Below are 15,357 nucleotides of genomic sequence, written 5' to 3'. Positions count from 1 at the left end.
ATTTTTTTTTTATTGTCTTATTAACACCAACCAACAGCTAATGGGCAAAAATGCAACGCTTTACCCACCGCAGGGCGCGCGGGACAGAGCACTCCACAACCACGCTCCTCACTAGCACCTCAGCCAGGCCGTCGGAGCGTCGCCTGCCGGAAAATGGAGTCTTTCCGAGCCACCACCGCTCCGTGCCTCGCTGCCGAATAGCGGCACCAGACTACAGGTACCACAATGCATCGCGGCGCACAGGGTGAGCAGCGCGGTGCTCTGGGCAGTGTAGTTTATCCACTGTGTGCCGGCTACAGGGTAAAAGTGAGAGGGCGGCTACAAGGACTACAATTCCCGTCGGGCTGTGCGCTGCGCCGCGGTGTCGTGCGACATCGTGCGACGCCGGCCCGGTGTGTAAGGGACGGAAGGGAGGTGTGGCGGCCTCCTGGTTACTGCCTATGGAGCTCGACATAGCAGGGCCGCAGCTCGGTGCCTGAGCTCCAGGTCCCAGGCCGGCTGTAGCGCCATGGAGAGCCGGTGCTATGGGTGTGCGTCCAAGTTCTCTGTCTTCAAGAAAGAGGCAAGTCCGGCTGAGGAGGGTCAGGGGCGGCCGGTCCTGCGGGGGCCTGCCCCATTGTGCAAGGGTCTGTAAGGGGAGCTGCGTCGGTCGGCACCGAGGGACGCTTCCCCAGCAGCTTGCTTCCAGAGCTCCCGTGTGCCTAGCTCAATATGTATTTAAATATGGGTGTTTACTGCAAAAACAGAAAATTGCAATTGAACGTCATACGTTTAATCCGATATTTGGTCATTGTAACAGAGAATTCCTCCCTACACACACACACTTCATTATACCATGCAATGACATGGTGTCTCTGCTTCCAGCAGGAGTTATATACTGCAGCTTGAGGGGTATGGTGTGTATATATATATATATATAATGGTATATGGAGGGTCTCCATATCTTCAGAAGCAGCTAGTGATAAAGCTCTCTTAAAAGATCAGCATAACCCCAGCATTAGTTTTAGTGCACATTGGCATGGGCACTGTGCCTGCATGCAGTCAGCCAGGGCAATGGGCTGTGTCGGTGACTGGGTGATGAAGCTTTCTCCTGCCCCTCTCTCGTGTCTCTGCAGTGTGGATGCAAGAACTGTGGACGGTCATTCTGCTCAAGCTGCCTTAGCTTCAGTGCTGTTGTTCCCCGCTGTGGAAGCACTCAGAAGAAGGTGTGCAAGCAGTGTCATGAAATACTAACTGGGTAAGATGGGAGCGTTTCTTCACCCAAAGACAGCGTCCTGCTTTCCTTCATCATTTTGCATCCCAGTGTTTTGTTGCAGATTTCTGCGTGAGAGCTGTGCCTTGGACTTGTGCATGCACATTGCCTGTACCCTAAAGTTTCAAGCCAGGCCATTATTAAACTGCTTTACACAAGCTGTGCAGTCCAAAGATAGGAATCAGGATTTGTGGCTGTTCTCCATGGTGACAGAGTAGTCTGAAAGACCCAGGTTTAAATCTTTATGGATAGACATTGAATGCCTGCGGACATCTTAGCTGGACAAGATCAAATTAAGCCCCAATGTATTCTTGCCCAGAAATTTACACCCCTTTGAAAGCACTGTCAGCTTTTTTTCAGGTTTGTAGTAGTTGAATGACTCAACAATAAGATGTTTAAGGTGTTATTACCTCAGTGGGCAAACACTGACGCAAATCCTCGTTGATGAAGGGTCTCTGCATTGTGTAGCCTGAAGGCTTAAAATTACATAGCATAAAATCAGTTTGTTTTTAAAGGGAAAAAAAGTTTGCAAACATTATCCAGAGATGCCTTTCGGAAATAAATAAAATGTGGTTCAGCAGCATGGGTTATACATATGAACAAGTAAGACGAGCAAAGTGTACATGAGAACTTCTCTCACAACCAGTCCTGTTGTGTCCACTTCCTTCTTTTGCATTTCTCTTATCTCTTTTCCCCACTTACCTTCTGTAGTAAGGAATTTTCACCAGCAAGTGGGGAATTTTCTGGCTTTGTAGGTGTCTAAAGGAGATTCTTTCATTAGCAAAGGTCTTCATTTTAGAAGCAATGGCTCACGAAAACTATGAACTGTTGATGGTGGAAATACAGTATTCAGTCTTCCAGTTTTGAAATCTTCTAATTTCCCTTAACAATTCCAAATCCATTAAGAAAACAGGGCAGCCCTTCTCCATGCTGCTTTTAAGGTTTTTTTCCTTATTTGTTTAATATCAGTACTACAGAGTTACAGAGGAATAAAAATCCTCCCTGTCTGGATAGCAGGTAGATAATACATGTAGGCTGCAGCTCTGTAAGCTGCATGTGTTACTGTTCTTCATGCAGATAGCTTTCAGAACTGAAACCTTAGAACTGGAAAGTGGTCCAGCAACAACTTTGCATGAATTTGTTACTCCACAGGCCTTGGCACAGCACAGGTGTATTTGTAGCTGTGCCTTCTAAGAATGAACAGAATATGCTAACTACCTTACATAAGTTTGTAGCTCAGCAACTCAACCTGAATAGAGTAATATAGAAGATAATTACCCAAGATGTTTGTGGTGTGAAGTGTTCAAGTGTGCTAGAAGATGTTGTTATGATACTTGTCCATTATATAATTCTGTGTTTGTTGCGTGCCACAGCTCCTCTCATAGTGTACTGCTGCATGGAAGCTAATTACACTGGGAGTCTGACCTAACTGCTCTCTATCTGCTCTCTGAACTGGGAGGTGCAGGCTGTGGGAGGCAAGGGTATTCAGCCCCACCTCCTTCAGGTCATTGATGACCATATTAAATCACATTTTGTCCAGATGCAAAACAACTGGACCAAAGGACTAGAAATAAAGTCCCCTGCTGTCCCAGGCAGATATTATCTTAATCCTTTCCATAAGCTGGTCACTCTCCATATTAATGAGGTTATGAAAGGGGCTGTACGAGAAGGTCTAGACACATATACTGGTTCTTCTTGACTTGAGAGACTAAATGATTGAAGCATTGCCATTATCTTGAGTTATGAGAAATCGTTGGTTTTGTCTTCCAGAGAGGGATCTCAAAGCAGTTCAGCAAAATGGTCACCACCAGAAAACTACAAAAAGTGAGTTGCACTTGCCAACAGATTGTTGTTTGTGCTGCAGAGTAGCCTTTCAGGCCCTTGCTCTTCTTCCCCTTTAGAGGCCAGCAAAAGTAGAGTTGTGATGTAGGTATTTGCTTGTTCAGAATTAGGTTAAGGATGGGGCTTTTGGTTTTTGTTTGTATGTCTGGGGCGGGTGGGATGTATGCTCTTTCAATAGACTCCTGAGCACCCATCTGCCTACTTTGTCTGTGACTGACTGGGGTTGGCTTAGAAACAGGAACCTGGTGGTGACACATTCCTTGTCTCCTTGAAAATGGTGCCAGGTGGTGTGATGCTCCTATGAGCTCAGGCTTTCCTTACTCTTGGGAGTACCTCATTATGCCATTATGGCAGAGCCTGGGACAGGTGGGAGTGGTTTCTGTTCTATTGTACAGTGACATTCTTCAAATAGCCTGTTGGGTTCACAGAGGGTGTTTTCATATCTCTGGGTTTAAATCCCTGTCGTCAATTGTCATGTCTTTTTTCCATCCTTGTCACAGGCGTGTTGCAGCTTTTGAGGCTAAGCAAAACCAGATGAAAGAACAACAGAAAGCAGCTGCTGTAAAAGCCCCAGGTCAAGCAGGCTCCAGGTACCAGGGGCTCTCTAAAGAGGACAGAGCTATTGCAGAGAGACTGGAGAAGCTCAGGGAGGAAAGGAAACCAAGTGAGTTTTGGGAGAAACTAGAGATACATTGGGTGGGAATATTGCTACTTGGGAAATACAGAATTTGGAGGGAGAGGGAAGGCCTTTTTAGAGAATTGAAGGATTAAAATTCGACAGAGCATCCAAGTCCTGCTGCCAGAATGGCCAGATTCTACATTATCTTAGTGTTCCAGTTAATTTTTTCTTCCTGAGGTTTCCCTTGAAACTACTTCTCTGTTTTGGGGCAGTATCTTACCTGTAAAATCACCTTCTCAGTTTCCATTTCTTGAGTTAAAAGCCTGTGTCAAGCCCAATAGGAGCAGAAGGAAGTAAGAGTCTTGGACCAAACTATTTTGCAGAAGGTTTCCTGTGGAACATTGTCCTAGGCAACAGCAGTGCCAGTCTCTGGGGGATTATGTTCTGGCCAGCCTTGACTTACGGAGGAGAAAAAGGGCTCTCATCCCATCCACAGCTGCTGGGTTCTGGGACAGCCTTGTGGTGCTTGTGGGAGAATAAACTGGTTTTAAAACGATATGGGATCTCTAAAAGGAAAAGAACACACTGCAGAGTGGTTACCTGATTATCCCAGAATCATAGAATCATTTAGGTTGGAAAAGATCATCAAGTCCAACCTTGGTGTAAACCTAGTAAGTCCACCACTAAACCATGTCCCTAAGCACCACATCTACATGTCTTTTAAATACCTCCAGGGATGGTGACTCAACCACTTCCCTGTGTAGCCTGTTCCAATGCTTAATAACCCTCGTAGTGAAGAAATTTCTCCTAATACCCAATCTAAACCTCCATGGTGCAACTTGAGGAAATTTCCTCAGTTATGTGATAGGGGAGGGTTTCAGGCTGATGTGCCTGGGATTACATTAAGAGATGCGGGAGCAATGGGCTGTACCACCTAAATGACACTTATTTCTATGACTGTCCCTAGTATCCTGAGTCAGCTGATTGCCAAATGACATTACCCTAATGCTTGTCTTACGGCTAGGAGATAAACTGTGAAGGAGGCAGATACTCTCAAGAAAAGGGTAGCAGTTAGTATTAGGGCAGTCTCCAAGTCAGTACACTATGACCCCTCATTCATGTCAGGGGCTGAGGGAGGGTTTTGCTCAGTGTTCTGAGCAAAAATCAGAGTCTGATTACAGAAAGAAATACAATTTTAAGGAAAAAAAAATGAAGCCTTTTGTTTTCAGTAAGAGTAATCTCCTCCCTTGGGTTATTCTAAATTGCAGAGTCCATCCCTACTCAGGCTGAGATCGAAGCTAGGCTGGCTGCCCTGAAGGAGGACTACCGGCGACCTGTGCCATCCACACAGGAAATGGAGGACCGGTTGGCTGTCTTGCAGGGGAGAGATCCTCCTTCCCAGGCTCCCAGACCTGTAAGCTCCCTCAGCTCCTTAGCCAGCAATGTATTCTGAGTTGACACAGTAACTGGTGTCCCAGCATGTTGGCCATTCTTGACTCCGTTTAGAAATCTCCACACTTCCTGTTTGTGTCAGTGCTCCAGAAGGAGATGGCCAGTCTTTACCAGTTCACTGCTTCAATTTGAATGCAGTGTGTTCCTTTATGTCAACTGGAGTTCATGTGTCTATTTTTTACAATAAATGCTGGTTTTTCCTCTCAACCCATTTGTATAGCTATGTGGGCCGATATTTTTTCAGACCTGTTTGTGTGTGTTTGGGGCTTATCACCTCCCCCTTCTAATTGTATCTTGTAGTTGTTACTGCATCCCAGCTGGGCAAATCCTGTTAATTATTCCAGAAATAGAAGAGCAGAGTGGTTAGTCTGAGATTGCAAAGGAATGACTTGATATCCCTTCAAAGCCTATACTAATGATCTTCCTTAAGAAATCATTTCCTCATGCTCCCTTCTCAGCAGTGCTGTACACCCAGCTGTTACCATAGGCCTCAGTGAGGCTGCTGAATGGCACTGTTGAGAATGTCACTTTATTTACACTGGAGGCACTGATTTACATTGGAGGTAGTGACAGAGCTGGGGTTCAGACCCAGCAGCGTGTACTCCTGTACATTCAGCACCACTTTTCCTTGGTTGGGTGACCACATTTAGGGTTGTGCACATTCAGTACCTCTGAGAATGAAGCCTTGAAAGTCTTACACCAGATAACCGTAAGCTGAGACTCTCAAGATCAGTGGATGCATCTTTTTATGCATCACCTAGGGTGATCTTGGTTAGCAAATTTTTCCTTTGATTGAGTATGCCACTTCCCTCTCATTTTCCTTTTCCTATGCCCTCCTTATTTTTTAGGCATATCAACCTCCTGATACCAGAAGTCTGGTCCAGCAGACAGATGACCTGTTAACTCAGTTGTCTGAGGAAGTTGCCATTGATGAGCATTACAAACCAAGAGTCCAGCCTCAAGGTATCTATTTTGGCCTCCAAAGACCTGTTTCTGTCTAATAATGTATATGCTATAGTAAGAAGGGAATATATGCCTCCCTGTCTAGCTTACAGGTGAGCTGGGTATCCACTTTGTCCTTATCTCCCCCTTATGACTCCCACATTGATTAAGAGGAGCCATGTGGCTCAGTGCTGAGTCTCATTTTGCTTAGAGATGGTTCATTCTTCTCGGGGTTGTATTCAGGTTGCTCCTCCTAGTTTCTCTAAGGAGACCCTTCCCTGAGGAGAAAATGTTACTACTCCTAACACACCTGTGCTCTGTTTCAAAACACAGGAATCTGTGATACCATTATCTTCCTGGCTGCAGTGTAATCTCTGTAATCTCGCTGTAAAACGTAGCTCACTTCTCTTCATGTACAGTGTAGATCATACTGTGGCATGCCTTCTTCCATTATCACCCAGATTAATGGAGAACAGCAAGCTCTCATCCTATTGCTTTTGTTGTGTTGTCTGTGCCCAAGGAGCATTGCAGCTGAGTCACCAGCACATTCTGTGTGTCTGTTTGCAGCTGTTAGTAGCCAAAGTTTGAATGATCTCAATCGGGAAAGTGGAGATTGTGTTTGCCCTGCAAATCTGGACCCAAAACAGCTAGAGGAAGAGAAGAATAAACTTCTGGCAGAAGCTGCTGCTGAGCTGAGGGAAGAGAACACCAGGCAGGAAAAGATCCTACAAGTTGCCAAGAGACTGGCAGCACTCAAAGGCGAGGACCCAGAGAAAGGTGGGTAGCAGACATGAATACAGTGCCAAGAGAGGAACCAAGTTCCTGTGACAGAGTAATTTCTGAGAGGTGTTTCTCCATTTAATTCCCCTGTTCTGTAAGAAATAGAGATTTGGTTCTGTCTGTAAAGCTGTATGGCTTGGTTCGTCATGAAAGTTCTTTGCTGAGGGTAAAGGCTGGAGCTGTAAGGTCAAACTGCTTTGTCTTGTGCCCTTTGAGATAATTCTAGCATGCTCTGGTGAGCTTAACAAAGCTTTTTAAAGCAAACCTCTAGTTTTGGTGAGGATTTTTTTTCCTTCCCTCTTCCACTGTTAAAAACAAACAGTAATGCTCTTTTTGAGGAGACCCCATCGGAAAGGATCTGTCTGTGCCAGAGCCAAAATGTCAAAACCAACTTACACCACAAAGGATTAACTCTGGCTCATAAGTGCATACAAAGTTTGAGGCAGGTGTGGGTTACACTCTCCTGTGTCTTACTCCTGCAGTTACACTGGAAACCTATAAACTTCCTGACAGTGATGAGGAAGTGGCTGAGGAGGAAGCCATTCGCAGAGTGCTGAAACAGGTCAGAAGTGGCAGCTGTGGCCTTGTTTATCTTCCTCAATTATTCCCAGTGTGTATGTTACCTGGGGAGCACGCAAAGGGTGTGTTTTTGTTCCTGGGCAGTTTCGTTCCTTCACCTCCTAGTGCTTTTCCAATATACTAACTGTCATGAGCCATTCAGCTGTGGGTGATTGACAACATCAAGTCTGTCAGGTTGTTTTTCTCATTCATGCTTAGCACCTCTTGTGGTGTGTCTCCTCTCCAGCCCCAGTCTCCTGGTACTTCCTCACTTCTTGTTTCATCATCTTCCCCACCCAGCTAGAACATGGCTGATGAGATGTGTACTGCTTAGCTTGCTTATGCCTAGGCTTCTCTCTAAAATGTCTATGAATTGTCCTGCAGGCATATATAAGCTTTCTGTGCTTAGTTTCTGCCTGATTACCGACCACATGTGCATGATTAGCATGATGTTAAGGATTTGCTGCTAGCTGCACTGCAAAGCAGACTGTGTTAGCTGAAAGCCCCTGCTGCTACGCTGGCTGTTCACAATGTACACACAGTGTTGAGTGCAGACAGATGTATTCTCTTGTAATCAACTAATCTCCTGTTACTGCATGAGGGCGAGGAGAAGGGCAGGAGGTTTTAGAGCCTAGAATGAGATTCCTAACTGTGTTTGAAACAAGAGGCTTTTTTCTTTCTGTTGTTACCAGCTCACAGAGGAAGCAGCCCTGGATGAAGCAAGTGGATTCAACATTCCTCCAGATCAGACCACCCAGCCAGGACCCTTGCAACAGAACTTGTATAAGAAGGCCAAGCAAAAGGTCAGTGAGCTGGTCAGGATCTCTTGAAATTACACGTTCCAGGGTCTCAGGAGTTCTACAGTTCTGCAGCAAAAGTTTGCTTGATGCAGAAAGAAAAAGCAACCAGCTTCTCCAGAGCAGACAAGCAGAGTGGCTTCTGCAAGGCTGACAAGCCCTGAGCACAGCCGTGAATCATCCTTGTACTTCTAAAAGGAGTTGCTCCCTGGAATACAATTCCTTTCAAGCTGTCTTTCTGTTGAATGGGATGGTGTTCTCTAAACCCTGAGAAGCTAGCATAGACTTTGCAGGATGTATATTAGAGAACGGGGTTTTAACTCACCAATATGATTAGACCAAGAAGGCCACAGTCTAGAACACTACACCCTGAACCAGGGTAGATGGGAGGCTTGCCAGTACTTTTAGCATGTGCAGAATAGAACCTCTAGATAGGAATCAACTGTCTGTTTTCTCATGTAACATCAGAGGAAGGAATTAGTAACAAGATACCCCATGCTCAGAGTGGAGTTCAGCCTTATTATGGAAATACATACACCTTCTCTGTGTAGGTGTATTACAAGAATTGAATGGACCTGTGACTCACAGACACCTGACAGGCCTGGCCCCAGTGGAAGAAATTGCCTAATTGTAAGCATTATTGAAAACATCCATTTCATAGGTATGTCACCTTGTGCTTCTGGGACTGCTGATGTAAAAGGTAGTGCCATCTTACTGCTGTTGTTAGGAAGCTGCCTTTGCCGCTGTCCAGGCATTGTGTCCCAGTGTGCGTATGGCTGTTCAGCTCCACAAGACTTCTATTTTCTCCTTCTGCTTTACAGAGATGACCTCATGGATAGGTTTTAGATTATAATTTCTATAACAGAGAGAATACACCCCACCACACACCTTCCCACTGCTTTCCGTTCTCACATAACAGCTTTCAGCAAAACTGCTTGATCTCTTGCTTTGCAGCAGGGACTGTCTGTCACTTGGCATTGCTGTGGTGCCTGCCACAAGATCTGGGCTTCATGCCCTTAACAGAGTATGGACAACGTTGGTGTATACTGCTGTAGGCACTAAATGAGGGTGAATACCTGTTTACCTTCTGAGCAATACAAGTTCACAGGCAAATGATAGGGAGTACCTTAAGGTTTTATTTAATGATCTAGATGCATATGGAGCCTATCCTTGGCCTCTGGGCAAGTCCATCTCTCAGACTTAGGATCAACAGAGCGAACAATTGACCATGTGACAGTGTCATTGTGGCTATCATGCATTACAATGAAAGTCCTGTATTGTCCCTGCTGGGATTTGAATTCTGTGTCTCTGTTTTCTTTGTGAATTAGAGCCAGACTCCAACCACCACAGCTCTTGCCAGGGCAGATGATAGTGATGAGGATGAGTTACCATGGTGCTGCATCTGCAATGAAGATGCCACTTTGCGCTGCCATGGCTGCGATGGGGACCTCTACTGCCAGCGCTGTTTTCGGTAAGTCTCACAGTTCCTCTTGGTCACAGGTAATGTGGGCTGCTTTTGTTTGTTCTTCCCATTGGGCAGAAAAGCAGGCAGGAGGAGAGAAGATTTGAGGAACTCGGAGCTGGATGTTAATGGTTATGGAAATACCTTGTGCAATCAGTAGTTATCCCAAGCTTCAGGGATTAAACTGGTCCTAGATAGGAATGTTCTGTCTGTGCTGCTCCAGTGTGTTTGGGCACATTGTCTGAGTGAAGTCTGGAGCAGCTGGTGTGCTGCATTGCGTGGGATGGGATAAGTGACACCATTGTTCAGTGACTCCTACAGCTTGTTAATGACATTGATGAATGATCTGGGCTGGATTTCCATAAGAGGGGAGATCAGACAGTATAAATTCCTGAGGCTTTTCTTAGGTTGAGACTCTTGCAGTCTTAAATCATACACAGAAATCTTTGTTGAAATACATATGGGCAAACCTTTTTCCTCAGTAAGGCCTTGCAGCAGCTATAGTCTTGGTTCTTAAACATCTGTAGCTTGAGTATTGACTCAAAAAGTTTCAAGTCTCAGATTTGGAGGGTTAATTCCTTTTGAATACAAAGCTATTCCTCACAGCTTGCATGACTTCTCAAGGCACTGGGTAATTGGCTGGGTTCTCAGATCAGTGTTGGATGACATTTAGACAGCAGGATGCTAAGAATAATGAGATAATAAAAGATGCTTTTGTGTATATTCTCTCATTTCCTGCAAATGTTTTTGTGAAGAGATGGAAATGGATTGGGGGAGAACAAATGAAAATGGTAATAAAACAGATGACTGGCAATGTTAGATGATTAAAAACAAACCAAACAAAAGTATCAGACAGCAAACATCAGTAAAAGCAGAATCAGCAGTCTGGCAGGTGAGTTTATCAGTTGCCTGGTGCAGATGAAAGCTTGTGTCTTACTCAGCACTGCCTGCTTCTGAGCATAGTTAAGACACCTGCCAGTAGTGCACTGCATTTTTAGCCACCACAGTTACTTTTCAGAGTTGTATGGAGCAGACTGTCACTTCAACTGTTGTCATAGGAGCTGCTAATGTGCCCAGGGATCACAGACACGGTGCTGACAATGAGCCACCAGTTACAGAATCAAACAGGCAAGAGGGACCTATTGTCATTTCCCATTCCAGCAGGCAAGGATGAGCAGACAAAGGACCTCAGATGTTTTTGCTACAAGCAAGTATCTTAAGCAGTCATTCCATGAGGCTGCCAGTCAGGTGCTCACAGCTTACCCTTGGGATTGGCTTGTAGTTAAGGTCTGCAGGGAGATACCTTGTACTGTGGCTAAGGTTTAGTTCCCTGTCTGAGCATGTTGTGACTATGCTTTGTGTTTGCTTCTCAGGGAAGGCCATGATGAGTTTGACCTGAAGGACCACCACACTTCCCGCTATCATCTTCCTCGCAAGTAGAAGTGATCACACTCTTCATGGGCAGAAAAGGAGGTGGAGAATGGGAAGAGAGAAGAGTTGGCCAGATGGGAAGAGTCCATGTGGATCTGCAGCCAAAATGGGTGATGTTTTGGACAGCTAAAGTATGTGTTGTAATTGGAGAGAGGCTTAGAGGGCACATGACTTTATCTTCACAAATACAACCAGAGAAGTGCAGGGTTTGCTGTGGATGCTTGAGGATAAATGAGGACTTGATGTGAGGAGGTGGATATGAGTCCTTAAGTACAGACGGTAAGGCAGTGCGGGTAGCAGTAAAGATGTGTGTTTAAGGCAGTACTGACTGGCTGTTAAGTAACTTCCTGCTTTTGCTAACAGTTTACACACTGGTTCAACAGGCAGCAAAGCATTTTGCACTAAGAAAACTGTCTATGTCGTGATTATGTGTGTGATGAGAACTTCCAAAGCATAATAAAAATTATTTACAGAGGCCTGTGATTAAAGTCTCTCCTGGAAATGCCCAATAGCCCTCTTCAAAGTGTTGCCTACTTGTAATGGGATGTTAGTCCTAGTGTCAAGTGGTTTAGGGAAAGAAATGATGGATCATGAAGTCATCAAAAATGTTTCTGTGGTGTGGCTGGGAAAGGTGCAGGAGCTGCTCTGCCTTGAAGGGCAGTGTTGCTTATGTACTTGAAATGAAGGGTGCTTTGTAAAGGTAATATGCTACTGATGCACAGTGCTGTGATCAGCAGTGGCTGTGTTGAGGTGCCATGTGGTCTGAAAGAGTTGTGTTTTTAGTTTGAAAGCGGGATTTGGCTCTGTTTGTTATCCCCTGGTAGGATACAGATGTTACTTGTGTGATGCTCTTTATCTGGCTATGAGGAAAGCTCAGTTTATGCTCATATCCCTCCCTGGAGACAGCCCAGATGCAAGTGACACTTGCCAGTAACCAAAGCATCCAGAATTACTTCAGATACCCAACAAAACTTGGCCTAAATTGTCTCTGATATCCTATCCTATCAGGATGGGCTCTTCCCAGGACTACTACAGTGCGACTTCTAAGAGAGCTCTCTAAGGCTGACAAATTCCAATGGCAAAAACGTCAAAGATTTGCTTTTGACAAGGAGTTTCCAATGAATCTTGCCTGTCTGGTTTGGCACTGCCGTTCCCAGTTGACTGCCCTGCCCCTGTGCTTAAGGTAGTAAGGTGCAGGTGGGTTGATGAAACAGTGTTTGCCTGCAGCTCAACCAGCCCTGATGAATGCACTGTGAGCAAATTAAACCACTGCTGAAGATGGGTTGGTGCTAATGTGCTGGACTGGATCAGGCCCTTCAACAGAGACCTGGATCAGGCAATGTAGAGCAGTAATACTGCAGGTTAGCATGCTAAAAAATGGCAAGTGTATCCAGCAGTGCCATCAAAGCCCTTTGTTAGGAAGCGATGGAAAAACCTGACTCTTGTGGAGGATCTTCCTCCTCCTGGCAGTCCTTGCTTCAGCAGTGCTTGTCTCTTTGGAACAGGCAGATAGGAAAACTACTGGAGTTGTTATGATGTGGAAGCTCACAATGAGCCCTGTGTTACACAGTTTAAGTAGAGACTTGCTGCCCCGAGGAGCCTGCAGTCTTAGAAATGAAACCCAAATGCTATTCTGGCTTTGTGTTATTGTAGGAATGACACTTTTTCATTGCTATTTCACATGCATAATTAACCTGAGAGTAAGACAGCCCAATTCTGTCTTAGGTTTAATCCCTTGTGTTTTGCATGTACAGGAGAAGATGCAAATACCTGTTCTTACATCTCTTCTAAGATCCACTCCTTTGGGCTTCAGCCTGTGTCCTTTCCAACATTTTAATTCTTTTTTTCTAATAACTTAGTATGAGCTGATGTGCTTTTTGCAACATTTTGGATGCTTCAGCAGCCACAAGCTAACTTTGAGCTCCTAGTGCAGTTAGGCAGCCTGTGTCTTGTAAGCCCTGTTCCCATCAGTAGTAAAGCAGCAGGTTACAGCCGAAAGCACTTCATTTAGGTCTCCAGACTGGTTTCTATGGGGCCATCCCAGGGAACCCAGAAACGCACCCAACCCAATACCTGAGCTAGATCTTACTCATACATGGACGAGTCTATTCAGTCATACATACATGCTAATGCTTTCCCTGCACCACTAATGGACATTTTTGTGGCTGCTGAGCTTTCTGCACGTAATTGGCCATTTTAGTGGCAGCCCAATCACTTTCCCCTGAAAAGCCATTCCCACTGGAGTTGCTGCCTCAGTGACTTCCATGTAGGAGGGTAAAAGGGGTATTTTAATCAGCTGTCTGCAGGAAGCAAACAGAGCTGAATCTGTCATTGTGGAAGAGGAATGCTGCATGACCTTTATGTGGGCAGCGCGCTTTTAACTGTCGCTTACTCTCTGTCCGTGTCTTTGAAAGGATACTGGTAAACAATCAGTTCCTTGCAGGCCATATTGACTTGAGTCTTAGCCATTCAAGGACTGAAAAGAGCTTGGGATCTTCAAGAAAGAGAATCAGCTTCTTTGTTTCTATCTTTGGCGCATACCATCAGGACACAAGTAGTTTTTCTTTCCCTCTGAGAATGTTTTGTGGGTGGACTATCAAATGTAGGCTTTACCCCCAACAAGAAGTCAAAATAAGGCTAACACAAGAGCGAACTCAGATTAGCTTACAAGGAGAGGTCTCATCCTAGTTAGACTGCATTAACTGGCATTTGCTGCGTATGCATGTAACCTTGAATGCTGTAACATGGTCACATGTCTAAATGTAGCAGCCAGAATATTTTAAGGGCAATATAAGTGTTGGTCATAACTAAGGGAGAATTGCATTATAGGTTATTTTATACACCTTCATAAACCTTCAGTTAGAAAAGCATATGAACTTTCACACATTCTGAGTTATCTTGGTATAATCAAGAGGGCAAAGTTCCTTTAAAGACACATTCTTACACAGTACGTGCTTACCAGACATCACAGCCTTACACGAGTGATGGTGCTGAGAAACAGCAGAGTTAAGTGGCAGCTGTTTTAAAGAATGGTAAATAAAAGCAAGTATGATTTACTGGTTTTAAGAACTAAACAAAAAGAAATTGTTCTGGTTGCCTTGCATCCATCTTTTGCACCAGTGAGTGGGGAAATCCTCCAGCACTGGCCACATCTTGCTCTGTTACCCCTGCTGCATGACAGCATAGGGGCAGGACATGATGTGAGAGTCTGCTCTGCCTGAGCAATCAGCCTCCATTTGCTGACTTAGTTCCTAGCCACATGTGTCAAGTTACTGGCTTGCTGAGAGGCTGGATGTAGTTTCCTCTCTATTTTTCCAGCCACACAATATTGTAGCCAGAAGAGGTTTTGCAGCAAGACAATGTGTCCTATTTCATACCTCGTTTGTGAGACCAGCCTGTCTGCAAAAGGCTTGCTCTGAGATGCTCCCTGCAGGGAAATTGAGAACAGGTATTTTTACATGTCTGTTCAGTGTCTATAAAGAGAGCAAGAGCAAGCAGTGCATGGCTGGTTTTCTCTGTTTTAATATACAAAATAAGCATTTTTCCATTTTTAAATGATGACAAAAATCATTCCCAGATCTTAATAATTTAAAAGCATCTTCTAAAGAAGCAAGTCCTAAATTCCACAAAAAGGAAAAACAGTCTCTTCCATTAACCTTAGCAGTTGTTTCCCCTTAAGTAGATCAGGTGCACTCATTTTCCTTTCATCCTCCCATATATTTTCTGTCCACCCATCATGGACAACAGAGGCTAAATAAGACCTACAAAGTATGTGCAATGCTGTACAGTCAGGTACGGCAGTAACAGGCAGGAGATCACAGCTGGGTCCCAGCCAGACTGAAACAGGGTGCAGCTTAACAGTAACTGATTTTCCATGTTGATGAATGAGTGATAACCAATGCCTTGTTTTCCTTGCAGTGGACGGAAAGAAAGAAGTCTTGATGAGCTCCTGAGAACTGTATTCAGTGCTTCTCAGCCAGCATGGAAATTCCTACAAGAAACTAAAGGAAGGACATCTTGGCCTGTTCCCCAGGTTAACATGCCCTTTAAGAATCAGGAATATGTACAGTCTAGCTCCCTGCTGTATGTGTAGATCTGGGATGAGCTGAGACTTCAAACCACTGGTATAAAGTTCATAAACTTGGTGATGTTTTCTCAATATCAGTAAGTCTTAAACATATTCTGAAGTGATGTTGCTGATCCTGGGTTTTGTGGGGAAGAT

General features: G+C 44.7%; 1 protein-coding gene across 6 annotated transcripts; it reads left to right on the top strand.

Moving 5' to 3' along the window:
* The first annotated feature begins 406 nt into the window (after nucleotides 1-406).
* Nucleotides 407-15,322, top strand: ZFYVE19 (zinc finger FYVE-type containing 19). 6 transcript variants are annotated; one of them, XR_013956921.1, is made up of 12 exons: nucleotides 407-562; nucleotides 1,116-1,237; nucleotides 3,023-3,076; nucleotides 3,595-3,758; nucleotides 4,982-5,127; nucleotides 6,014-6,128; nucleotides 6,675-6,884; nucleotides 7,370-7,449; nucleotides 8,138-8,248; nucleotides 9,571-9,713; nucleotides 11,078-11,266; nucleotides 15,054-15,322. XR_013956921.1 is itself a non-coding variant. In XM_080618666.1 (11 exons), the coding sequence occupies exons 1-11, from the start codon at nucleotides 525-527 to the stop codon at nucleotides 11,142-11,144; spliced, it is 1,218 nt and encodes a 405-aa protein (XP_080474792.1). In that variant the 5' UTR covers nucleotides 407-524; the 3' UTR covers nucleotides 11,145-15,322. The 6 variants fall into 6 exon arrangements, 3 of the variants coding, with proteins under 3 accessions (XP_080474792.1, XP_080474791.1, XP_080474793.1); XR_013956923.1 differs by lacking the exons at nucleotides 11,078-11,266; nucleotides 15,054-15,322 and adding an exon at nucleotides 8,794-8,903 and having other exon boundaries at nucleotides 9,571-9,705; XM_080618666.1 differs by having other exon boundaries at nucleotides 1,116-1,205; nucleotides 11,078-15,322.
* Nucleotides 15,323-15,357: the final 35 nt, after the last annotated feature.

The sequence above is a fragment of the Psittacula echo genome, assembly GCF_963264785.1.
Source record: "Psittacula echo genome assembly, chromosome: 5".
Classification (NCBI taxonomy): domain Eukaryota; kingdom Metazoa; phylum Chordata; class Aves; order Psittaciformes; family Psittacidae; genus Psittacula; species Psittacula echo.
Note: the sequence above shows the minus strand (reverse complement) of the source record. Positions and strands in the feature narration are given on the sequence as shown.

What these genes read in the sequence shown, in the direction of transcription:
- ZFYVE19 (XM_080618665.1), top strand. Translation starts at nt 509, where the DNA reads ATGGAGAGCCGGTGCTATGGGTGTGCGTCCAAGTTCTCTGTCTTCAAG. An exon ending in ACCAAGAGTCCAGCCTCAAG is followed by an intron (nt 6,129 to 6,674) that starts GTATCTATTTTG and finishes GTCTGTTTGCAG; the next exon opens with CTGTTAGTAGCCAAAGTTTG. An exon ending in TACTGCCAGCGCTGTTTTCG is followed by an intron (nt 9,714 to 11,077) that starts GTAAGTCTCACA and finishes TTTGCTTCTCAG; the next exon opens with GGAAGGCCATGATGAGTTTG.